The sequence below is a fragment of the Bubalus kerabau genome, chromosome 2, assembly GCF_029407905.1.
Source record: "Bubalus kerabau isolate K-KA32 ecotype Philippines breed swamp buffalo chromosome 2, PCC_UOA_SB_1v2, whole genome shotgun sequence".
NCBI lineage: Eukaryota > Metazoa > Chordata > Mammalia > Artiodactyla > Bovidae > Bubalus > Bubalus kerabau.
The window spans coordinates 55,758,711-55,784,637 of NC_073625.1; the positions used below are offsets into that span (position 1 = coordinate 55,758,711).

General features: G+C 41.2%; 1 protein-coding gene across 1 annotated transcript in view; it reads left to right on the forward strand.

Annotated features, from left to right (window-relative positions):
- Positions 1 to 25,927, forward strand: part of ADAMTS5 (ADAM metallopeptidase with thrombospondin type 1 motif 5) — a 55,307-nt gene that overhangs the window by 22,157 nt on the left and 7,223 nt on the right. The window contains exons 3-7 of the mRNA XM_055567749.1: positions 4,966 to 5,133; positions 14,970 to 15,253; positions 17,073 to 17,256; positions 17,831 to 18,006; positions 20,153 to 20,328. Of these exons, the coding sequence (XP_055423724.1) occupies positions 4,966 to 5,133; positions 14,970 to 15,253; positions 17,073 to 17,256; positions 17,831 to 18,006; positions 20,153 to 20,328 (988 nt within the window). The remainder of the gene's footprint in view (positions 1 to 4,965; positions 5,134 to 14,969; positions 15,254 to 17,072; positions 17,257 to 17,830; positions 18,007 to 20,152; positions 20,329 to 25,927) is intronic.

Sequence of the window (25,927 nt, forward strand, 5' to 3'; positions counted from 1 at the left end):
CCTGTAATGTGTCTTCACCAGGGTGTCCATTAGTTCAGATTTTCTGACACCAAATTCATGTGTGAATTTAAGGAGGCAAGATGCTTTTTAAAATCTACATTGTGAATATCCAAGATGAAATTGATTTAATGAAATTCTGCCTATTTACCAATTTTAAAAAATGATTCTTGTCCAAAAAAATTACCAGGTGACTAATAGTTTGCTGTTTCTGAACTAACACTTAGACTCTTACCCTACAGACTTTGCTTTGACATAATTTACCCGAAACTCATTTCCTCCACATAATTCAAATAAACTCTTTCCTGAGGTTACTTTGTGTGATGGGCACTCATTAGCAGGACTGTCATGTTTATGACATGGTTTAATATCTATTAAGAATAGATGGGTATTTTCTACAGAAGCCCTTATAATCTACACCTGGATTTTTACTAATGATTTCAAACATCAAGATACAGTTGTAAGGGCTGCATCACTTGGGAAATAATGAATTGGACCCCCACATCACTGTAAATTTCACTCTGACTTCTGTAATACTTTTTTAAGAAATTTAGTGTATGAATGCTGTTAACAAACTCACCCACTGCCTAACAGTGTTTGGTCTGTAACTGTGTTGGGATTTTACATGAGAAGTGGCTCCCAATTACATCACTCAAGAATTAAAGGTTCACCAAGAAAGACAGCATTGTAAATAAGGTTACCTAACTTAGTTAAGGCAAACAAACCGCTCTTCAATCTTTTGCACGTCTACTGATTACAAATGGTTCCATATACAACTGCTAATGCTTCCTTGAAGCAAGACTTTGGAACCTCTCCTTTAAACCCAGATCTTGAATTGTGGTCCTTAATCCATATCAGCCTTGCCCCCTCACTAGGATTTTTCACATCCTGTTTTAGTAAGGGAGCTTGGTAGAACTTCCTCAAATTTCTTCCCTTACCTTTCAAAACTGCCTTGAATCTTAAATTCACTTTTTTCCCATACTTGGCCTAGAGAAAGAAATGTCTCTGTCTTTCCAAGGGAAAGAATTGCCTTTCTCTATGACTTTCTGGATCTTATCTCCCTGACTCTTCCTCCATCTTGCGCTAAGTCACTTCAGTCGGGCCAACTCTGTGAGACTCTATGGACTGTAGCCTGCCAGGCTCCTCCATCCATGGATTTTCCCAAGCCAGATTACTGGAGTGGGTTGCCATTTCCTATTCCAGGGGATCTTCCTGATGCAGGCATTGAACGTGTGTCTCTTCCATCTCCTGCATTGGCAGGCAGGTTCTTTACCACCAGCACCACCTGGGAAGCCCACCCTTCAACTAACTCTGGTTTGCATTGCTCAAAAAACTCATCATAAAAAAGCCTTTTGATGAAAACAGTACATTATTTTAGGAGATGTCAACATTTTCTCTGACACTGTTTTATCCTCTGGAGCACATGTGTTTAAATCTCAGCTTCACTAATACTGTTCAAGGCTGCTTGTGGGAGAAGTGATTAATCTCTAATCCATGCCTGTCATTTTGCACATCTCACTGGATGATTTAGGGACAGATTCTCACTGGAAAAGGCCATCAGTGACATCATGATAAATTCTGGTCAAGCCCTTCACAACATCCACTTAAAATGTGTTGTTGTCAGTTGCTACAGAACATTCGAAATTTCCTAGGTTCCAGGCTTTTCTCTGTTAATAAGCATGTGGTCTCTAATGTGAGTGTCCCTTGAAAAAAACTTATGCTTTTATCTATATCTTGCCATTCTAGGGCTCAAAGATACAGGATGATTTCAGGCTGACGTAAGGTGTCCTAGCTTAATGATGAGGGGAATCACATTTGAGAATGCCGTTTCTTTGGCTGTCCGCAGCCTTTAGTATGCCTGTCACGTCTCTCCTGAAGAGTATCCAGACATCCCGCGCATTGTTCTTCCATTTCAATCCCTCTCCAGCTTCTGAAGGGAAGTCACATGGGTCTCTCTCACTGTGCCCTGGATCCAGCTCCTGTGGCACTGGCTGCCTGTTTCTCTGGTGCCGAAACGGTCTTCACATTGCCCGTGATTCTCCTTGTCCTGGGGAGAGCATTCCTCTCCCAGCCAGCTGACAGGCTTTCTTCATGGAGGACAGAGCATTCATCCTCACTCCAAGGAGTCTGTCTCTCTCAGTTGACCCGCAAGCAGTCCCTTTCTGACTGACTCTGGGAGCTCTTATAAAATTCATTTCTCTTTTCAGCTCTTGCCAAAGTGGACCTCCAATTTATTCATGCCCAGAGTGGCTGTCTTTTCTAATAATCATATACCTGTATCTTCAGCAACAAGTTATCACATGGATAAATTAGCAATTCAGAGGCCAAAGAGTCTGCCAAAAGATTCATTTAAAAAGACCAGAGCATCTTAAAATAAATTGCTTTGCTTTCATAATTGATATTTAGCACATAGGCATCACCATTATGTATAAAAGAAAAAAATAGAAGTAGTTTTCTTGACCCCTCAAAGTGAATGTGGTGTTTACCATGTGGCTTGTATTTAAATGAAATATCTAAAATTTAGCATCCAGATGAAGTGAGTATCTCTTGAGGCAATAATACACATGCATATGAATGCTTTTATCTAGATACATTTGGAGGAAAAGACTATTATTCTATTGAAAGTGCTAGTCACTTAGTCGTGTCTGACTCTTTGTGACCTAATGGACTGGAGCCCACCAGGCTCATCTGCTCATGGAACTTCCAGGCAAAAATACAGGAGTGGGTAGCCATTCCCTTCTCCAGGGGATCCTCCCAACCCAGGGATCCAATCCGGGTCTCCTGCACTGCAGGTAAATTCTTTACTGTCTAAGCCACCATTTCTCCATTAAATAAATATAAATGTCTTAGGAAATAGAGTGCAAAAATCACATTTTTTGAAGTATAAAACCTAGATTCATAATACAGAGGTTCCTTTGGGCCACTTTCTCTACTATGCCGGGGGGGAAAAACTCAAGTGTGAAACCTCCACACTAATCCCACAGTGTTCACTGATAAACTTTCTACATTCTTAACAAGTATTTGATGTACTAAGTAACTTTTAGCAGTTTTGAATAGGATGTGAATGAAAGGTACTATTTTTCTGTGGGTGCGGTGAAACTCGACATACCACCCAAAACTTGGACGAGCTCCTGCCAATCTTCTTTTGCATATTATTTGGAAGGTATTTTATGAACTACACTGTGAGTTTATGCTGCTGACCAAATAGAACGTGAGTGGTGGTAAGAGGGTTTCCCACAGAGAACTGACTAGCTGAGTAAATGCTATTGAAGTAAATAACTGTATAAATAGCATCAAAATGCGAAGCTTAGAAGGTCACTGAGCCCTGGCCACTTAATTTCAACCACAACAGCAACCAGCTGCTCAGTGGACAATTTTGTTATGAGGTGTTAGTGATTTAACAAGTTGGCCCCAAGTAGTTGGAATTTGGCGTGAAAAATTTCATCTCTGTTGGGTTTTACTGCTGCACACTGGACTTTTTCTTGGCAGAATGGTCAAAGTTCCTGCCTTTGGTATTCAGGAACCCAAAGAGAATGCAGTAATCGCTTTTCTATGGTATTTTCCACTTTTTTTCTTTTCTTTTTTTTTTTTTTTTGGTGGTTTGTGTAGGGTTTTAAAAGCTTTGCAAAAAACACTACACTACTAGGATGTCTTGTTTACTGTTTAGAATCTCTCCAATCTGAATTTTACCACTGAAGTACATGCACCACCATGTGTAAACTAGATAGCTAGTGGGAAGTTGTTGTATAACTACAGGGAGCTCAGGCTGGTGCTCTGTGATGACCTAGAGGAGTGAGATAGGAGGGTGGGAGGGAGGCTCAAGAGGGAGTGGATATATGTGTACTTATAGCTGATTCACATTGCTGTATGGCGGAAACCGACAGATCATTGTAAAGCAATTTTCCCCCAATTAAAAAACTAAAAACTAAAAAAAAAACACACAAAAAACAGTATTTTAAATGTATTGTAGAATGTATTATACCTTTAGACTATGTGAAAAATTAATCCTATGTAATAAAAAAATTTTAATCAGATTGTAAAAATGGGCTTATGTACTCTAGAATAATACCTAGCACAGTAGAACGGGAGCACCAGTGTGGGGTCACAGAGAGTATGTTTGGTAGACTTAAGCACAAACACCACCTGAGTGGTTTTGGACAATCACTTCCCTTCTTAGTATTTGTTTTCTCTCCAACGGCTAACACTTGGTGAGAGTCATATTGGTGCTTTAGGTATTTCTTAAATGCAAATGGGTATATCCTCAATATATACCATTTACTTGCGGAACTAGTGAACATTCACAACTCACTGAATAACTGAAAGAAATGAAAGAGTGAAGCAAGCTAACATTTGCATGAAACCAGGAAGTTGCTAAGTTCACTTCTTTCTTTTCTCTTCTAGTCATCTCTTATATGGCTACCTATTTATGTGGCCAATAAAATGGAAGTCCCTGACCTTCAAATACCATGTATTAAGTGTTTGTAACTTGCAGAACATAGAGTTAAATATAGATTTTCCTGCAGTGGCTGGTGGGGAGTCGGGGGGTGGGGAATGCTCTCTGATCTCATGGGGCTTATAGTTGAGCACAGAAGATGGAAAATTAACAAGCATTCAAAATAATATGTTGTGAGGACTATGACATAATCCCACAGTTGCCTTGCAAATTCTAGATTCTAAATAAGGTCTGTTTCTGCATATTCTTGAGCATGTGTGATCCAGATGGATTATGGGAACATCTCGTCTCGTGTAATTTTTCAGTTTTCCCCAGAATGTTCACCAAAAGTGACCTCTCTGATGACATCCAGCTTTAATTTCCCTAGGGGGAGTCCAGTCTCTGTGTGAAAAAGCAGTTAAAATGAACTCATGTACAACTGGGAAGAGAAGAGTCAAGTGCTAGTTTAATTGCCACAGAAAAGTAGATGTGCAAAAATCGCTCATTATTTGCACTTCATCTATCCTGTCTTTCAGGACATCTGCTTGGCCTCTCCCATGACGATTCCAAGTTCTGTGAAGAAAATTTCGGCTCCACGGAAGATAAGCGCTTAATGTCTTCCATCCTAACCAGCATTGACGCATCCAAACCCTGGTCCAAATGCACCTCAGCCACCATCACAGAATTTCTGGATGATGGCCACGGTAGGTACAGTTCCACAGGCTCAGAAACAACACTTCATTGTATCCTCCTGGTATGCACCTTGCCCTCTAAGACAATGGTTGCTGAGACAGTGTCAGAAAAAGGAACAAGGGGGTCTGTCTACTGGTATGGAATGCCAACATCCTTGGTGGCATTATAGCTATGGTATTTTTTGCTTTTGAATTGCCAAGTTCAAAGAGAAGCAGTGTGGGAGACCACACAGAAGGCCTCGCTAGTGCCCTGAAAGCCTGGCTTTTATTCCCTCTTTCACCACACCAGCCTCCTGTGAGAATGTTGGCATATATCTCATTTCCCTGTTATTAATAGGACTCTCAGAATTATTTGTTACACGCTTATTATAAAGATATGGTTAGAATATAAGTGACAATTCTGTCAGATTCTCTTTATGGCAGCATAAAACCAAGAAAGGAAGCTCTATAGATCTACATTCACTACAAGGCTTGGCTTCACCCTGGCAGCCCGTTTTCATGAAAGTGGGGTAAAAGCTGCAGAAACAGAAATAGAAAATCAATCTGAACCATGAGAAAACAGTTTAAGAACTTCAAAAGAAAATCTTTGGCTTTATCCTCTAAATCGAGTTCGAGAGCACAGCATACTTTATTAAGGTCTATTAAATCTAGGATTAGTGCTGTAAATTATATCAAAATACCAAGGAAGTCACAGTTTTTAGAAATAATAAATTCTGACCCTGAAGTAATCTTTGAAACAAGCTATTGCTAATTTCCTAGCATCCCTGTTACTTTAAAATACTGGAAACACAGGCAAATAGATGAGATAAATTTGGAAGAGATTTTCAGAGACCACAGAGTTCAAGTTTCTTACATTACATGTGTGCATGCTCAGTCACTTCAGTCCGTTCCTACTCTCAGACACTATGGACTTTTTTGTGACCGTTTGGATTATAACCCACCAGGGTTCTCTGTCCATGGGATTCTCCAGGCAAGAATATTGGAGTAGGTTGCTATTTCCTTCTCCAGGGGATCTTCACAACCCAGGGACTGAACCCACCTCTCCTGCATCTCCTGAGTTGCAGGCAGATTCTTTACCCTCTGTGCCACCTGAATGGACACATTCCCATTCCTTTTTCTTTCCTCTTAAAATTTATTTCTTTCTAAAACTGATGGTTGAAGTAAATGTGACAGAAATTCTTGATCATGATAATTGTTCACAAATTTATCTCAGGATATGGTTCAAAGCTGGATAAAGAGAATCTGGGGTAACTGTTTTTCCCTAGTTCCACAGCAGTTATAGCTTGATATTTTTGTAATTTCTTAGTGAATTTGCCATCTTGAGCTTTGGCTACATAATTACAAGACAATTAGTAAATTCAGTTCTTTTCAGACAAAAGGAAATTCTACTATATAGCCTTTTGTTGTCTTATAGCCAAAATGTTCACAAACTCATTTTTGCTATGTTAATAGTGAATTGATAATGTTTTAGCTACTTTCGACTATTTAAATTTCTTGTTCCTGAAAACAATACCTACCTAGCTTGCTTTAAAATCTCCCTTAACACAAAATAAATGTTCTTTGTTAGTTGAAAAGATGGCCTAATATCTCAAAGATTTAGAAACAATTTCAAGAATCGATGTATTAGGTTTATCCTAGACTAATAATAAAGTGGTAATTTTCTGTTTAGTTAGCTCAGTTTAAAATGCTGAGTAAATGCAGAGTCCTGAGATGAATGTTTACCTAATTATCTGCCTACCTACATTGATCAAGTCCATATCTAATAACATTTCTTCTTAGGTGGAATCTTAGTTTCCACTCTTAGTGTTACTTTTACTGTTTTGTTTTGTTTTTTCAGCTTTTGTGAATATGGAATAACATTAATATTTTATTTTAGCATCCCACATTACACATTCCAAAAGGTTGAGCTAAACTTTGAATCACTAAATGAACAGATTTAGTTGCTAAGGCAGCAAATACTTATGGCTAAAATGGGACCAACATTTTTTTTTTTTTGCCTGTATAAGTATTAGGTCAGCTAATTACAATGCTGTGCAAAATCTTGTTCCTTATTGCCATATTTCTGGAATGATTCATTTATTTCATGTTTGTGGAATTCATGATTTTACTTTCCATGCAGTGAAGATGCTTCCAGTATTGTTTTCACTTTCTAAATCTCATTTCTGTATTTAAAAGAGTCTACACTCAGATTTTTAAAATTTTTACAACAAATTTTATACATCTTTCTGCATCTGCTCCAAAGGATCTCCTGGTAGATAACCACCAAACCGTACTTTTACTAGAAATAGATCTCATTCATTTGCACTGAGAAAATCTTATCTAACTTTCCTATCTATATGTTAAGTAAATAAATAAATTTCATTACCAATATTTGTTGGACAGGAAATTCTCATAATATAGTCATTCATTCATTTGTTTCATCAAAACCTAGACTCTCTCACCTTTGAATGTTGAGTAAGCAGTTTTGTGTTTTAGCTAACCCTTCAACCCCGCTCTGCCCCCAAAAGAAAACTGATTTTATGATGAGGGTCTAAGAAAGGCACCATAGCTGTGACACAGTGGCAAGATCAATTATATTCATTTCAAACCTATGCATGCCCAGTCATGTCCGACTCTGCAACCCCGTGGACTGTAGCCCACCAGGTTCCTCTGTCCATGGGATTATCCCAGCAACAATACTGAAACGGATAGCAATTCCCTTCTCCAGGGGATCTTCCCCATCCAGGGGTCAAACCTGAGTCTCCTGTGTCACATGCAGATTCTTTACTGCTGAACCACCAGGGAAGCATTCATTGAAAAACAGATACAGAATCGAAGCTGCAATACTCTATGTAGCACTGTCATTTAAGCGTCACTTTAAATACCTTAATAACTTTTAGAGTGCAACCAAAAGCTGACTTAGGTCAATTCAACTGAGAGTGTGGTGATAGGAATTAGTCAGCGGGATTTTGAGATGGTGGCGGTTCTGATATTTCAACTTCAGAGCTTAGGAGAGAATCAAGGGCACCATTAAAGCCCAAGGCAATGGAAAGACAAACAAAAGCAAACAAACACACATCTTTGTTAGAAGACTAAGCTGATGTCATGAAACCATATCATCAAACCTTCCTTTTCCATCTACAACTTGCATGCAGAGCCCATTCGTTCACATGCAGTAGGAATGAAATGGTTCTGTTTTTCTGTTCTGATTTTCTAGGCCACTAACAATTTAGGGCTTCCCTCATAGCTCAGTCAGTAAAGAATCTGCCTGCAATGCAGGAGGCCCGGGTTCAATTCCTAGGTTGGGAAGATCCCCTGGAGGAGGAAATGGCAACCACTCCAGTATTCTTGCCTGGAAAATCCCACGGACAGAGGAGCCTGGTGGGCTACAGTCCATGGGGTCACAAAGAATTGGACACGACTAAGCGACTTAGCACGCACGCATGCAGAGTACCTAGAAAATCCATTTATATAATTGCTTACCTGTCTCCTTCCCACCTCCAGCAATGCTGGAGAAATGAGTTCTTAGAGTACAATTTAATTTGTATCATTTGTTTTTAAAATTATTAGCCATAAGTAACTAGACATGTGTAGCACTCTACCACTGCAAAATTTAAATTTATTAATATTGAGTGCTTTCTGATTTAGTTCCAACAAGAAATGCACAGCAATTAGGTTATGACTGACAATTCAGTTTGCACACTCTAAAATAACTGGGCCTGCAAATTTGTGATTCAGAAAGGAAGAAGTCATGTCTTATGGGAGACCCACAATCCCAGCCTGGCCAAGATACTTGTAACTTTCTGTAGTGTTTATACAGCCTAGCTCTAGGCAAATTGGCTTAGGAGTATGATCCTCAAAAATAAAGGTAAGCACTGGCAGAGAAATTGCTTAGCAAAAGCAAGTTATTAAATTTCCTTTTCTCAAATGCTTAATAATCTTGAAGCCAAAAATAATAGCCGTGTCCTCTGGATCCCTGAGTCCCCAGTGCCAGGTGATGAGAAAGGGCCACTGCCAAAGCAGATACAACTCAAGCACACCCAAGACACAGGCTGCTAAGGAAAAGCTAGAGACATCTTTGAAAAATTCATATTTTAAGAACTAATTTGCAGCCACTTACTGAACACACAACTTTGGAGAAAAACTGGCGTTAAAAAGCCATTCTCTTAATCCTTTGTAAGTATAGACAGTAGAGGTCATAATACGATCTTAATATTTGGTTTTTAAGGTCTTATGAAATTCAAAGCCCACTATGGTAGCCTCTTGATTTATCACAGTAAATATGTTCTTTAACAGAGTCTGCAAGTAAGACATGAATTTTAAGTCCACAGTGACCTGTTTAAAAAGCTAATCTTCATCCTCAAATACAGAGAATTTTTAATCGAAATTTCCCTGGCATAATATCTGCTAAACAGTGTACTAATGCGTCTCACACTTTCACAAGCAGATCTCGTGAATTACTTTGAATTACTTTGGCAAAGTAATGACTGTGCTTTTGTCATCGCCCAAGTTAGTTTAAGGGCCTCCCTAGTGATTTCCCTTTAGCTCAGATGGTAAAGAATCTGCCTGCGATACAGGAGACTGGGGTTTGATCCCTGGGCCAGAAAGGTCTGCTGGAGAAAGGAATGGCAATCCACTCCAATATTCTTGCCTGGAGAATCCCATGGACAGAGGAGTCTAGAGAGCTATAGGCTGAGCAACTAACTACTGAGTCACTGACTCAGTGGTAAAGAATCCTCCTGCCAGTGCAAGAGATGTAGGTTTGATCCCTGGGTCAGGAAGATTCCCTGGAGAAGGAAATGGCACCCCACTCCAGTACTCTTGCCTGGGAAATCCTGTAGACAGAGGAGCTTAGCAGCTACAGTTCACAGAGTCACAAATGGGTTGGAAACGACTTAGGGACTAAACAACAAACAACAAGTTAGTTTATCCATCATTGAACCCATGATGCATCAGTGTCTCTTCTAATGTTAGACATTCAGATAAAGACCTCAAAGAAGAGTTGCAAGACCACAGACAGATGATGATAAAGAAACGAGTTTGTAGTGTTATGAGGGTTCTTTGAATGAGTTTCGTTAAGAATATTAATTTATTTCTCCTAGGCCAAGAATATTTGGGCCATTGTGTGCGTGTGTGTGTGTGTGTGTGTGTCTGTGTCTGTGTCTGTGTGTCTGTGTGCTCTACTCGGTTTGCAGGATCTTGGTTCACTGACCAGGGATCCAATCCAGGCCCCTGGCAGTGGAAGCATGAGATCCTAACCACTGGGCCACCAGGGAATTCTCTATTTGGGTCAATTCTTAATTTCATCATGTGTATTAAAAAGGAAGAGAAGACAGAAATAACTACAGTGTTAGAAATGGGGGGTGGGGAGTGGGGAGAAAAAGAACAACCTACCTTCATCTGATAATTTTCATTAATCATTAATATGAAAGATAGACAGTGGCACCAGTCATATATAAAAAACAAAAATTTTTCTGCTCCATTTCTTGGAGACCTGGCATACCTTCCATCACCCAAAAGTGTACTTTATGGCCATGGGATATAACCACATTATTCCCTTTATTTGTTCATCACAAATCACTGAGTCTTACTTTTTAAACTTTTCACCTTACCTAAAGCATTTAATTTAACATGGATAGTGAAAACAAATTTGCAATATGCACACATTTTCATTGTCTTTACACAGAATGTTAAAACAAAAGGAAAGAAGGAAGGAAAAGAGATGGGGAAAGAAAAGAGAAAAAGAACTTGGCAATTTTATGGAGCAAAATAAATAGACAAAATGTTGGCAGTGAAGTCCAGATAGGATTTCAGGCTAAGATAAATCTTAAAATATGTAAAGAGATGGTTGAGAATAAAAGTAATAGAGATTAAGAAAAGTCAGCAATAGACTGAACACTTTTAGAGGTCAATATAAATGGTATTAAAAGGCTGATCAATTTCCTTGCTAACCCCTCCCCAAACTGTACACATTTTTTAGATGAAAGATGTATATCCAATCCACTGTTACTCAGATCTTAAATATTTCATATCGTGAGACTCAGAATCAAACTGTATTTTGATTTTTTTATTCTTGTTCCCTGGCACCAGTCTGCCATTTGGTAGCGCTGTCTATACCTATTTTATCGCCAAACAACATGTCAACATATAGATGAAATCGATCAACTGTAGATTTCAGTGTTATCAGCAACTAATGCAGCAACAAATCCTGATGTTGAGAACATTAAAGTCATAAGTAAAAGGCAAATCTGAATAAAGCTTTTTTTTTTTTTTAAGCAAGAACAGCTCGTCTCCAACTGACCTCTAATGGAAAACCACAGAGCTAAATATGTTTTTTTTTAATAGTCAAGCAAATATGTTATGGCTCAGTGGGTAAAGAATCCACCTGCAGTGCAGGAGACACAGGAGGCACGGGTTCGATCCCTGGGTCAACCAGATCCCCTGGAGAAGGAATTGGCAACCCACTCCAGTATTCTTGCCTGAAAAATCCCGCAGACAGAGGAGCCTGGCAAGCTACAGCTCAAAGGGTGGCAAGCAGTCAGACACGACTGAGCACGAGACATACATGAGCTTAAATAAAGAGGGCCCACCTCCTGAAGCCTCCTTTGTTGTAAGTCAATTTCCAATTACCTTGTCCATTTCTTTTCACAAGTCATCTGCCGGGGAGGTTGAAAGGGTGTCAGTGACATATCCATGGGGAGGTGATGAGTTGTTTTGACTTGGGGAAAAGCAATGTCGACCCATGCCACAGGCACCCACGCATATTAAATACTTTCCAGCTGATGTTTAGTTACAGTGTTACAGTCTGTGATTTTCAGTGAAAAAAAAAAAAGATTCGTCAAACAGTACTTTTGAAGATCTGGAAAGCATTCTTGATGCTTCAGAAATCTGTTGACAGTCTTCTACCATCATCAACCCACTAAGCATTCTCTGCTTTACACAAGGCTCTTTTTTATGCAGCAAGGAAGATAATGCTTTTCCTGGAGTCCAAAGGGCCTCATCTCACTTTATCTTCTAAACAAAGCTTAGTGAGCTTTTACTATCATTCCCTCCTATTGACTTGCTGTTGATGTTTTTCTTTTAACTTGATGTTTTCCTCCCAAAGTTCTATTTGGCTGGATAGTACATTTTAATGCTTTTTCTGGCCTGCCTTAAGAAGCTTTACCTCTTCAAAAGTTCTGGCTTAGAAGTTAAATAGGAACTTTGCTCTTTATTCATTTTCATATAATGCCTCCATCACAGATTGACAAATTTCAAGGTATTCGCTTTGAAGAAACTTGAGCGTAGTTGTAAAAACATTTGCAGTGTACTTAAAATGTGCTGAATATTCCATTTCTCAGTGGAAAATAGGATTTAAACATGGTTTTCTTTTGTTGGATAAAAAGAATAACTCGAAATAAATCTGAAATGTTGTTAAATATGTTGGGCATAGTACCAGTATGATAGTCTTATGTTTTTCTGGTCACCCCTTAATAGCTCTGTGAGCTAATTTTGCCCCTCCAGTGTCACAGTGAGAAAAGCAACATTTCATAGATCTTGAAAATAAATTAGGGACGGTGAACTAATTTGGCCAAGAACACTCAGCCATTTAGTGTTTTGCCAGAATTAAACTTTAGACCGGGTGTTTCTACCATTAGGCCTGGTGTTACCGTTTAAAGGATTCGTACACATGCCTGCCCTTTAGCAATAAAATAAGCAGCCTGTCCACATGGTAAGCAGAGTCGGGTTTGTATATGATGAGAAGAGCAGGGTCTGAGCATAAAGCCCTGATAGCTATGAGACCTTAGGTAACTGATCCTTAGGTCTTCAGGTTCCTCGGTTTCCTTATCTGCAAAAAAGAAAATAATGCTCCAGTTGACCAAACATTCTGTTCCAGTTTTTCCATAACATCTATGGAAAAAAAAACAAATGAAGTTCTTGGCCAACACAACAGAATCTGCTACGTAGAATTCTAGTAAAGATTGAATAAACTGATACATTTAAAGAACTGAAAAGAGTGTCGTGCTAAGTCGCTTCATTCCTGTCTGACTCTTTGTGACCCTGTGGACTGTAGCCCACCAGGCTCCTCTGTCCATGGAATTCTACAGGCAAGAATACTGGAGTGGGTTGCCGTTCCCATCTGTAGGGGAACTTCCCAACCCAGGGACCAAACCTGGGTCTCCTGCATTGCAGGTGAATTCTTTAAATTTTTGAGCCACAGGGAAGCCCAAAACAAGTGTCAGTGTATAACAAATATTCATCATTTTTAGTGTGTAAATAATCAGTGTGTCAGAGAAAGCAATGGCACCCCACTCCAGTACTCTTGCCTGGAAAATCCCATGAATGGAGGAGCCTGGTAGGCTGCAGGCCATGGGGTCGCTGAGGGTTGGACACGACTGAGTGACTTCACTTTCACCTTTCACTTTCATACATTGGAGAAGGAAATGGCAACCCACTCCAATGTTGTTGCCTGGAGAATCCCAGGGACGGGGGAGCCTGGTGGGCTGCTGTCTATGGGGTCACACAGAGTTAGACACTCCTGAAGTGACTTAGCAGTAGCAATCAGTGTGTAAACCCTAAAATCAAGTAAATAGAAAAATACTGAAACTGATAGACAATATGTAAGCTCCTATACAAACTGAGGAAATTAACGGAGTGAACTCACTCAGAAGGGATTTCTTAGGGAAGCTTTCTGGGGAAGGAGAGGTGTATTTTAGCTTCTGAGTTTGCACTGTCTTTGTGTCAGCTTCTACTGACTCCCCACTCCCTTTCTGATCCCCCCATCACTATGTACTCAGACACCCTCCAAAGACCCAACAAATTACCAATTGCACTCAGCAACTGACACAAAGGGAGAAAAGGAGGTGAAGAGTGACAAAATGGGCTCAGTCCCAAGTTATCAGAGATATTTTCCTTTCTTTTCCCACTGCTCTAATGCATGGTGCCTGAAAGCTCTTCATTAAAATTGTTTCAGTCTAAGAGAAAGACCTGACTTACTTTGCTCCCTTCAGTTTATCAGGAGCCCGTGAGGAGTGGATCTGGGTCATTTTTCTGTATTCCCAAATATCTGGTATGTTTGGTAGAACACGGTACATGCTAAGCAGATACTTATTGAGTGCAGCAATGACCATTGTTCTTTATTTATGGAATTAATGGAAAGGTGACATGGATGGGGCATGAGTGCATGAAAAAGAGGCAAGAATTGGGGTTGGTAGTGGACAAAGGGGCATAGAAAGGGAGCAAGGACAAGCTCTGTTCTCTAAGTTGTGAACACAACTTAATGTTGTTGTCGTTCTCGTTGTTGTAACACCCAGGTGGCACCAGTGGTAAAGAAGCCACCTGCCAGTGCAGGAGACATAAGAGACACGGTTGGATCCCTGGGTTGGGAAGCTCCCCTGGAGGAGGACATGGCAACCCACTCCAGTATTCTTGCCTGGAGAATCCCATGGACAGAGGAGCTTGGCAGGCTACAGTCCATGGGGTCGCAAAGAGTGAGACATGATTGAAGTGACTTAGCGCACAGCACACACATTGTTATTATACCCACTTTCTGATTTCTGCTAGGTCCCTCCCAGGTTCTTTTAGTCCCTCAGCACAATGGTTATTTTCACAGCTAATTATTGCAAAATTTTATTTAATCAAATAAAATTCACTGCCATCATTAAGATACCATCATTATGGATACCCCAGGGCACATCATCCATCAGAAATCCTGGTGGGTGTTGGCGAGTTCATGGAGGTGCCCAGCCTCGTCCAGAGAGTCCCCTCACTGGGGATCTGTGGATGCAATGTGTCTCCACACCAGCTGGAGTCTTGCCTCTTTAGATCCATCATTTTCAAAGTTGGAAACAGAAACGCAGAACGGTAGCCAATCTTGGTTGTTCTTGTAGGTAACTGTTTGCTGGACCTACCACGCAAACAGATTCCGGGGCCCGAGGAGCTCCCGGGCCAGACCTACGATGCCAGCCAGCAGTGCAACCTGACCTTCGGGCCAGACTACTCCGTGTGTCCCGGCATGGACGTGTGTGCCCGCCTCTGGTGTGCCGTGGTGCGCCAGGGCCAGATGGTGTGTCTGACCAAGAAGCTGCCGGCCGTGGAAGGAACGCCATGTGGGAAAGGGAGGATCTGCCTGCAGGGCAAGTGTGTGGACAAAACCAAGAAAAAATATTATTCGGTAAGTGCTTTTCTTGTCACGCAAGGCCCGGAGCCCCAAGGGCTGAAGTACATTCCTGTGACATATGGAGGGGACTGTCCCCAGAAGGCTCTGTTTCCTAGTTAAAATATTTTTCCTTGAGGGATCTATTTACCGCTTCCTCTTTTACCTGCAGGAGTCATCCTCAGCTGTTAATTACTGGAGAAAATGCCAGTCTCGGGTTATACCAGTAATAAATAAGTAGAGAGCCCAGATTCTGTCTCATTGAGACCACAAGTAGGGCCCCCAAGTCACTACTTGGGAGTTTGCTTTCAAACTGCTCTTCAAATTATCGGAATACATTTGTTTAAATTCAGGAAGGGAATCACAGTAGAGCTGACAGATGATCCTCAGGAATACTTGGTCAGCTCCAAAATGTTCCTGGTCCCCCTCATGGTGTGCCTGCTGCATGCTTAATTGCTCAGTCCTGTCTGACTCTTTGCAAACCTATGGACTACAGCCCGCTAGGCTTCTCTGTCTGTGGGATTCTCCAGGCAAGAATACTGGTGTGGGTTGCCATCTCGTTCCTCAGGCGATCTTCCCAACCCAGGGATCAAACCTGGGCCTCTGACCTTGCAGACAGATCCTTTAACCATCTGAGGCAATGGCAAGTCATCTAACTTCAGGAACTAAAGTAACCACATCTGCTGTAGGAAGGCACCCGACCTCCCTCCCTGTACACCCAGTCCAGCTTCAGGTCAGCTCCTACCACCTTCATTGTCAAGCAAAGCATTGGTTCCTTCTCACTTGCCACGTTTTCAGAGTCCCTGAAAGACCTTTGCCATGGGCTCATTGCTTGTTCCTTTCAAGGCTTACCACCCAAGCTACCAGTCTCAGATACCCTGACACAGACACCCTGAACCATGCAGCCAGAGGAGGTTGTTCAGGAATGTCCTTGACAAAGGAGTTTCTAATATCTTCCTTTTGGCATCTCTCGGCTTCCTGCTGCAGCGTTTCCAGAGGAATCAACCTGGGATGTCATAACAGGGCTCTTCATTCCCTGTGGTGTTGGTCCATGTGATTGGGTGCTGTTAGTATCTGTCCTGTTTCCTTTCTTCTGGGTGTTATGAGGCCAAGCTCAGGTCAGATACGTTTACATGTGACAGATGGGCTGTGTGATGTCTGCAAAGGGACTGCAGAACTTGAGCGCTCAAGAGGGAGAAAAGATGGAAGCATAATCAGCCTGGGATCATGCAGCTTCTTTAGCATCACACAGTTCTTTAAAGATGCAAAGTCAGAGTGGACACAGAGTGAACCATGATTTGGTGGTGATTGACAGAAATACACAGTAGCAGAAGGTCTTTGCAGCGTGCTCAGTACTTCAGGTGAATATTCAAACCCTCTGGGCTTCTCAGGTGGCTCAGGGTGAAGAATGCACCTGCCAGTGCAGGAGATGCAGAAGACACGGGTTTGATCCCTGAGTCAGGAAGATGCCCTGGAGGAGGAAACGGCAACCCGCCCCAGTATTCTTGCCTGAATAATCCCATGGACAGAGGAGCCCGTGGTGGGCTACAGTCCATGGGGTCACAAAGAGTTGAACAAGAATGAGTGACCAAGCACACACCTGTTCAGATCCTCTAGGGCTGGGGGAGCAGGGGGCAGAAAAGGTGGATTGTTTAGAATTGGAATCGCATTGCAACTTCCGAGTGTTCAACATCTGTGACCATGTTAAACTCAAAGATGCTCATGTTTTATCTGCAATGACATTTCCACCGAGTCATTGCATACAAGTGATTTCTAAATGTACATTTTGAAAATTGTCCACGCTTCTGAGTAAAATATCTCCTGTTTTCTATTTTAGACATCAAGCCACGGCAACTGGGGGTCCTGGGGATCCTGGGGCCAGTGTTCTCGCTCGTGTGGGGGCGGAGTGCAGTTTGCCTACCGCCACTGCAATAACCCGGCGCCCAGGAACAACGGCCGCTACTGCACAGGGAAGAGGGCTATCTACCGCTCGTGCAGCGTCACGCCCTGCCCAGCTAATGGTACGCTGCTCCCAAGTGTCAGCAGCCACCATATGTCAAGCGTAATTTGTATTCTGGGGCTTCTTTGGTGGCTCAGTGGTAGAGAGTCTGCCTGCCTATCCAGGAGACATGGGTTCAATTCCTGGGTCAGAAAGATCCCCTGGAGACGGGAATGGCTCTAGTATTCTTGTCTGGGAAATCCTCTGACAGAGGAGCCTGGTGGGCTACAGTTCATGGGGTTGCAAAAGAGTCAGGCAGGACTTAGCAACTAGACAACAACAATTTTATTCCAGCCGTCGTCAATAGGAGAGGCTGAAGAAATATTCTGTTAATCTTGTACCACACTGTTCCACCAGTGTGCAAATCAGTAACAAATACATGAGTGGTTTTTAAATTATTATCATAAACAGCTGAGTATTCTGGGAGTAGGAAAAAATAATTGCTATTTTCAACTCTGTGGATAAAAATCCTTCAACACTGGTGTGTCAAGAGACTGTAGAAAAAAAAATAGCATCTTCTCCTTGAAAGTATTTACATGAATAAGAATGTATCTGAGTTTCAGAACAGAGTAATAATGTGCTTTTTTTATTTTTAGGTAAATCTTTTCGTCATGAGCAGTGTGAGGCCAAAAATGGATATCAGTCTGATGCAAAAGGAGTCAAAACGTTTGTGGAATGGGTTCCCAAATATGCCGGTGTCCTGCCCGGAGACGTGTGCAAACTGACCTGCAGAGCTAAGGGCACTGGCTACTACGTGGTGTTTTCTCCAAAGGTAACTGCTCAGACTGTCCAGAAACAGTGGGCATCCTTGGTGGGAATTACTTGGTAGAATGGAGGCTGCACATACCAAATGTAAACAGTCATTATTTGAGGGGTGGCTAGATTTTGGAAGGTTTTATTTTCACCTCTGTAATTTCTGTATTTTCAAACTTGCTACAATGAATCAAAAGGATTTTGTAAACAGAACAAGTAAATGTTTTAAAAGCTATTTTTTGAAAAAGCATAACTCTGTCAAGAAGATGAGTTGTGACCTTAACTTCAAAATAGTATTCCCTAGGTACATTTATAATTTCTTGTGTCTGACTCTTTGCAACCCCATGGACTGTAGCCCATCAGGCTCCTCTGTCCATGGGATTCCCAAGAATACTAGAGTGGATTGCCATGTCCTTCTCCAGAGGATCTTCCCGACCCAGGGTTCAAACCTGCATCTCCTGCACTGACAGGCGGATTCTCTACCACTGAGGCACCTGGGAAGCAAAGATAAATATAAAGAATACTTAAAGTTTGTATTCCCTCCTAGATGGAATGACTACTTCTCAAAAGAATACTTTTTCATATTTTTAGCACAAATTATATTTGTAAAGGGGACTATAAAACAAGAAAGTTGTCTATTTTTCTATGTTTTATTGAAGAATTCCATTGGTGATTCATGAAGCAGGATGTCAACATCATTATCCCTGACTGAGACTTTAAAATGTCCTGCACTTTTAATATGAATCAATGTCCCTCTAGATATACACATCATAATATATGCATCCTTTATTTTCCACAGAAGAGCATTTTCTAAATTACTGAAGTTTCACTTCTCACAATCAACATTATGCTATGGCTTAAAATACTGTTTATCTAATTTGTAAATAGATGTGATATTTAAAACCACCTCTGTAACAGATCTTCAGATATTTATGACATATTATTGAAAAATAAGCTAATGTCCCAGTTATGTACATTTTAAAACATTTCATCTTTTATTGCAAAGTAATACATTTTCTTTTAAAAATATTATATAAAAAATAAAAGCAAAAACCATTATCTGGAAATATAATCATTCAGAGAGTTGTTAACCTGTTGAAGAATATCCCACCCCAATTAACACACATCCACATATTCATATACTCACAGACATATATGACAAGAGTTTTGTTTATACACAAATACAAAATATGTACATTTATTTGTATGACTATGTGTGTTACTTACGTACACAAACCACTCAGAGGTCATATATATACTATAACTACCTTTTTCAATATATGCTAATTCTTTTTTTCAAAAATATGCAGTCTCTTCCAGTAAGTACTTTTCTCAGACTTCCCCAGACTCCTTTTTTTATATAAGTTGTCTCTATTTGGGGCTTCCCTGGTGGCTCAGTGTGAAGAATCTACCTGCAATGCAGGAGACACAGGAGACTCGGGTTCGATCCCTGGAGGAGGGCATGGCAACCCACTCCAGTATTCTTGCCAGGACCATCCCATGGACAGAGGAGCCTGCTGGGCCATGGACTGTGGGTTTGCAAAGAGCTGGACACGACTGAAGCAACTGAGCATACACGCACACATCTCTATTTCAGCATCTCACCATTTCACACAATAGGGAATGCTTTCCAGCATGACAAGGCTGTGCGTGTCTGGCATAGATTTTCAATTTTATGACAGTAATAACAAGTATGCAACCAGAAAGGATGCCCACATTCTTGAGCCTGCTCAAATCCTGCTCTCCCTCTCTCCAACAAGTGACAAACAGTCCCACATACTGGGTGAAATAGTCTATCAATAGAAAGACAAGACTATACCATGGGGACTTATCACAGACACAGAAATGGAGATGAGGACTTCGGATCTCCTAACACATTCAGATTAAGCTCAAGAGAGAAAGAAGAAAGAAAGGGCATAACCCTGATTTATCCCAGTTCATCTTCCTGCCAATATGTCAAAGATTTTCTACTCAATGCTCCTGAAAACCATGGCTTTTTTTTGGAGGGGGTGGGTGTTTGTTTTTCTTCTTTTGGTTGTTTAGTTTCTGATATAAAATCTATTCCAATCAAACTTAAAAGTCCCAAATTAAAACTTGATTTAATCAAAGAAACCACATATGCAGACCCAGTATTTTCCATCGCTAAGGTGTTTCTCATTACTCAGGTGACCGATGGAACAGAATGCAGGCCATACAGCAATTCCGTGTGTGTCCGGGGGAAGTGTGTGCGGACAGGCTGCGATGGCATCATTGGCTCGAAGCTGCAGTATGACAAGTGTGGCATCTGTGGAGGAGACAACTCCAGCTGCACAAAGGTGGTTGGAACCTTCAATAAAAAAAGGTAATGTGAGAGAACCACCTTTAACTGACCTGAACAAGACTTTCAGTTCAGTCACTCAGTCGTGTCCAACTCTTTGCGATCCCATGGACTGCAACACACTAGGCCTCCCTGTCCATCACCAACTCCCAGAGTTTACTCAAACTCATGTCCATTGAGTCGGTGATGCCATCCAACCATCTCATCCTCTGTCATCCCCTTCTCCTCCTGCCTTCGATCTTTCCCAGCATCAGGATCTTTTCAAATGAGTCAGTTCTTCACGTCATGTGACTTTAGACTCTTACAAAATTGATAAAGGAGGACTCATTACATCCTAAGCTATCTGTGAGCATGTTACCCACCAGGGTTCTTGGCCTCCTTCAAGCAATAGAAATTGACTAGAGGGCATACAAGAAATTCAAGAAAAGCTTTACTGGGGCCCATACAAAGGGAAGCAAAACAACAAGCAACAGGTTCCCTTGCTTGCTCACTTCCCTGAGGAGGGAGAGCTCATTCTTTATATGGGATGAGTAGGAATGTGTCCATGGGTCGGCCAGAGGGGGACCTAGGTATTTTGTCCACCCTTCTGGTGGAATGACTCAGAGGGTAAAGAATCCGCTTGCAATTCGGGAGACCACAGGTTCTATCCCTGGGTCGGGAAGATGCCCTGGAGAAGGGGGAATGGTTACCCACTCCAGTATTCTTGCCTGGAGAATTCCATGGACAGAGGAGGCTGGTGGGCTATAGTCCATAGAGTTGCAAAGAGTCAGACGCAACTGAGCAACTAACGCTTTCACTTTCTGGTGGTGTGGAGTGAAGGGGGGCAGGCACAGTACCCTGTTTTTTGCTCCATGCTCTTCAAAAGTGGCGGTTGGGTTTTTTAATCTCTTCGTATTTTGGGGGCCCAGAATTTGCCCCAGCTACACACAGTCGATCACACATGCAGTCATTTTTAGTCCCATAGAGTTTCTTTGAGTTTTGTTGCTGGAGGAGAGGTGTGTCCAGGTGCAAGCATTGAAGCACTGCAGCAAAGCGTCCCAGATCCCAGGCCTGTCTCAGAGGAGGTTTAGCCAGCCTCCCCTTATTAATGCTTCATGAATATGAGAAAGGAAGGCAAGGATGTGAAATGAGCCCTGGCTGCCAACTGGAAACTTGTGGCACCTCTCAAAGCAGATGGACTCACAGTGGCCATGGCTCCAGGTTTTGTAGAGTGTGAAAAAGGCAAAGACAAAAATCTGTGACATTCCACTTGAACCATACCTTGCAGATCTGTTATTCCTGAAACGCAATTTAGGAAGAGATGACTGGTTTCCATCTTAACTACTTTTTTTTTTTAAACAAACAAATTCTCTTTGGGCTATATTTTTCCTGAGAAAACATTTCTCAAACCAAAATGTAAGTGATCTGCAGTGGTGTAGAGGGCAAGCCTGTTTTTGAGTGCACTACCCTGGTTTCTATCTACTCTATGAAGCATAATATCTGTTTCCTGCTCCCTCTCATGGTCCTTGATTACACTCTTGCTTTAAAAATGTAAGTTTAGAAAGTAACCAGTTTCTGGCATGAAATATTATACGCTCGGCTAGGATGACTGAGTCAGCTAAAGAGTCTGCAGGAATGCAGAATTGTTTTTCCTCTTCACCAGACTACCCTTACACTATGTGGTATTGGTTTGATGGGGCTTCCCAGGTGCCACAGTGGTAAAGAATCTGCTTGCCAATGCAGGAGATGCCAGAGACACGGGTTTGATCCCCGGGTCAGGAAGATCCCCTGGAGCAGGAAATGGCAACACACTCCAATATTCTTGCCTGAAAAATGCCATGGACAGAGGAGGGTTACAGTTCCATGGTGAGCTACAATCCATGAAGTCACAAAGAATCAGACACGACTGAGTGTGCACACACACTCACACACATACATCAATCAGGTGCATCTGTATTCCTGATGTATGTGCTGTGTTGTCTGTAACTGGAGAGGAATATACAAGCCAAGTCAATAAGAAGCATTTCTTAAAACAAATCACATGCCATGGTAATGTAAAAAAAACTAAAAGTGATCTTTGATATGATAAAAAATATATGGCTGGAAAATTTATTCTGTATTAAAATATTCATTCCTAATCTTGTTGCTAGTGATATTATAATTATTCATCTAATGGTGTTGGACCATCTGGGTCAAAAAGCCTGCAAGTCCAATTATATTCTGCATTTCAGTATATTTCAAAGCTGCAGGCACCTTAGAAAAGATCCCATCTAATGTTTTGCTTTATAAATGAGGGATTTGGGACTCTGAAAGTTTAGATTTACGCAGTTTTCCATGACTGGGGAATGCCAAAGTAAAGGCTATAGTTTAGGTCATAAAAATAGGATGCACAGGCTATTTGTTAAAAAAAAAAAAAAAGAGAGAGAGAGAGAGAGAGAAAGAAGGAAAGGAAAAAATTCAGAACCAAAAAAGGAAAGAAAATTATTTTTTTAAAAATAGCTTATGTACTATATGCTATGTATTCTTCCTACATCAACTTATAAGACTCTTATAATGCTAGATTTAGCTTTTAGGTTTTTTATGTATTTACAGCAAATAAACATGTATTTGCTGTCACACAAAAAGATGAAGGTATTCATGATACCAACAAGCAGGATGCACCATAAATCCTTGCAAACTGATTTGACCAAGATTAGAGTTTGTGATGCAAATGATCTGTTTGAGTATCCTGAATAAATTACCTTGACATAGTTGACTGAGAAAAAGGAACATTGATATTGGAGCTGGAATATTTGCAATCTAGCTCTGACTTAGTAATTCCCTAGCAACATGGTCTTGAGGAATCACTCAACTTCTTTCCTGCTAACATCCTTGAAAGTAGAATGCAAGTAATAGTAATTATCTTGCAAATAAATGTTTTCGTGAGGATCAAATGAGATTATGCATATTAAAATATTTCACCAAGTTCAAAACTCTTCAGGAACATGGTCCTAATTTTAATTCACTCCTCTCTCAAGTTTCTTCATGTCACTAAAGGGCAAGTCAGTCCTTCTACTGCCTAGCTCTAAAACTTTGAGCCGTCTTTCATACCTCATGTTCTATCACACCCCACATCCGTTCATCTGCAAATCCGCTCAGTCCTACTTCCAAGGTGTGTCCCAGAATCTGGTTGCCCCTCACCACCAGGAGGACAAACACCATGACCCAGTGGTCATCCTCTTTGGCTGTATCAATCCCACAGTCTTCCCAAGGGTGGCTTCCCAGCCCATGGGTCTTCATGGTCTCTTCTTACCTGAGTCAGATGGTGGCATTCCTGGGCTCAACTCTTCAGTGGCTGCCAGCTCACTTAGAGTCAGTGTACAAGGCTGTTTTGTAACCTGGGTGATGCCAAAAGCTTTGGTCCCTGCCCTGCTCTGAGTCTCTTCTTCCTTGGCCTCTTCTCTTGTTCTGCTCTAACATCCTGTACTTCCCAACTTCCCAACGCTCTTCAAACAAGACAAGCAGGAGTACGGGCACTATTTCTTCTGCCTGGAACAGTTTTTGACAATGAATATAACCATAGTTTACTCTAGAATTCCTTTAAATGTCTGCTAAATATAACCCCCATTGCTCCCAGGCAGTGACTACCTTAAATGAATTGGAGGGTCTCTCCCCCTTCCTCCTTGTTCCACTGTCTTCTTACTCTCCTCTCTTCTCCACAGCTCTTATCAACAGATATAGTCACATAATTTTATTTGGGGGTCTAACTCCCCCACTCCTGCTAGAATGTCACTTCCATGACAGCATGTGTAGTATGTAAGAATGCATGTATTCCTTCATGGCAGGTGCTGTTCTTAGTACTATGGAGAAAGCCCTGGACACAAGAAGATTCCTTTTGCAAATAGGTTTCATCTGTACCATTTTTCTAGATTCCACATATATGTGTTAATATAATATTTGTTTTTCTCTTTCTGACTCCATTCTGTATGAGACTCACTAGGTCCATCCACGTCTCTGCAAATGGCACAATTTTGTCCCTTTATATGGCTGAGTAATATTTGTTTATATATATGTACCACATCTTCTTGATCCATTCCTCTGGACATTTAGGTTGCTTCCATGTCCAAAATGGGAAGGAAATCCAAAAAAAGGGGATATTTGCATAAAGAAAAAAGAAGATTCCTTGCCCTGCCATCCACACTTCATACTTCATACTTACATGAAAACAGCTGCGTTCATTCATGGTGACCAAGGAAACTGGTTAATGCCCAGAGTTTAAATGATACCAAGCAGGGTGAAAGAAAACAAATAAGGAATAAAAGGAAATCCTATTTTACTGAAGCATCAAGAAATCAGCGCACAAATCTTCATACTGCCCAGTGCCTTGAGCTGCTCAGTCTGGAGACCTGCATGGGCTGAGTTCCCAGTGATTCTCATGAGTATGAGTCAGACTCCAAGAACAAGGATTAAAAAAAAGTCTGTGCTGCCTGATTCTCTCAACCGACATTCTTTACTTTCTTGACACTCTGTTTGGTATCACTTAAACTCTGAACATTACCAGAACGTATTTTCATTTAACTGTTAGTAAGTTCAGCTGATTGAGCTAAGGGTTCCATGCACAGAGACCTGGTAAAAGGAGCAGAAATTGGGAGTCAAATCTCCCAGCACTGCCACTGGTTAACTCTAGTGAACTTGGGCAAATTACTTTAATACATCTTCCCCGATAGGCTTTTTTTTTCCAAACATGTATTTGAGTTTTGTTTAGATTTGCAGTGTAATTCATTTACACATTGAATTTTTATGCTTTCTCTTATTTTTATTTGTTTTTAATTGAAGGATACTTGCTTTGTAGTATTATGTTGGTTTCTGCCAAATATCAACATGAATCAGCCATGAGTAGACATATGTCCCCTTTCTCTTGAACCTCCCTCACCATCCCACCCGTCTAGGTTGTTACAGAGCCCAAGTTGGAGTTCCCTGAGTCATATAGCAAATTCCCATTGACTATCTATTTTACACATGGTAATGTATGATTTTGTTGTTGTTGTTCAGTCACTAAGTCATGTCCAACTCTTTGCGACCCCATGGACTGTAGCACACCAAGCTCCCCTTTCCTTCATTATCTCCCAGAGTTTGCTCAGATTCATGCCCACTGAGTTGGTGATTCTAACCATCTCCTCCTCTGCCACCCCCTTATCCTTTTGCCTTCAATCTTTCTCAGCATCAGAGTCTTTTCCAATGAGTCGGCTCTTCTCATCAGGCAGCCAAAGTATTGGAGCTTCAGCTTCACCATCAGTCCTTCCAATGAATATTCAGGGTTGATTTCCTTTCAGATTGACTGGTTAGAACTCCTTTCAGTCCAAGCGATTCAAGAGTCTTCTTCAGCACTGCAGTTCGAAAGCATCAGTTCTTTGGTGCTCAGCCTTCTTTATGGTCCAACTCTCACATCCATACATGACTACTGGAAAAACCATACCTTTGACTAGATGGACCTTTGACGGCAAAGTGATGTCTCTGCTTTTTAATATGCTGTCTAGGTTTGTCATAGCTTTTCTTCCAAGGAGCAGGCATCTTTTCATTTCATGGCTGCAGTCACTGTCGACAGTGATTTGGTGCCCCCCAAAGTAAATTCTGTCTCTGCTTCCACTTTTCCCCCTTCTATTTT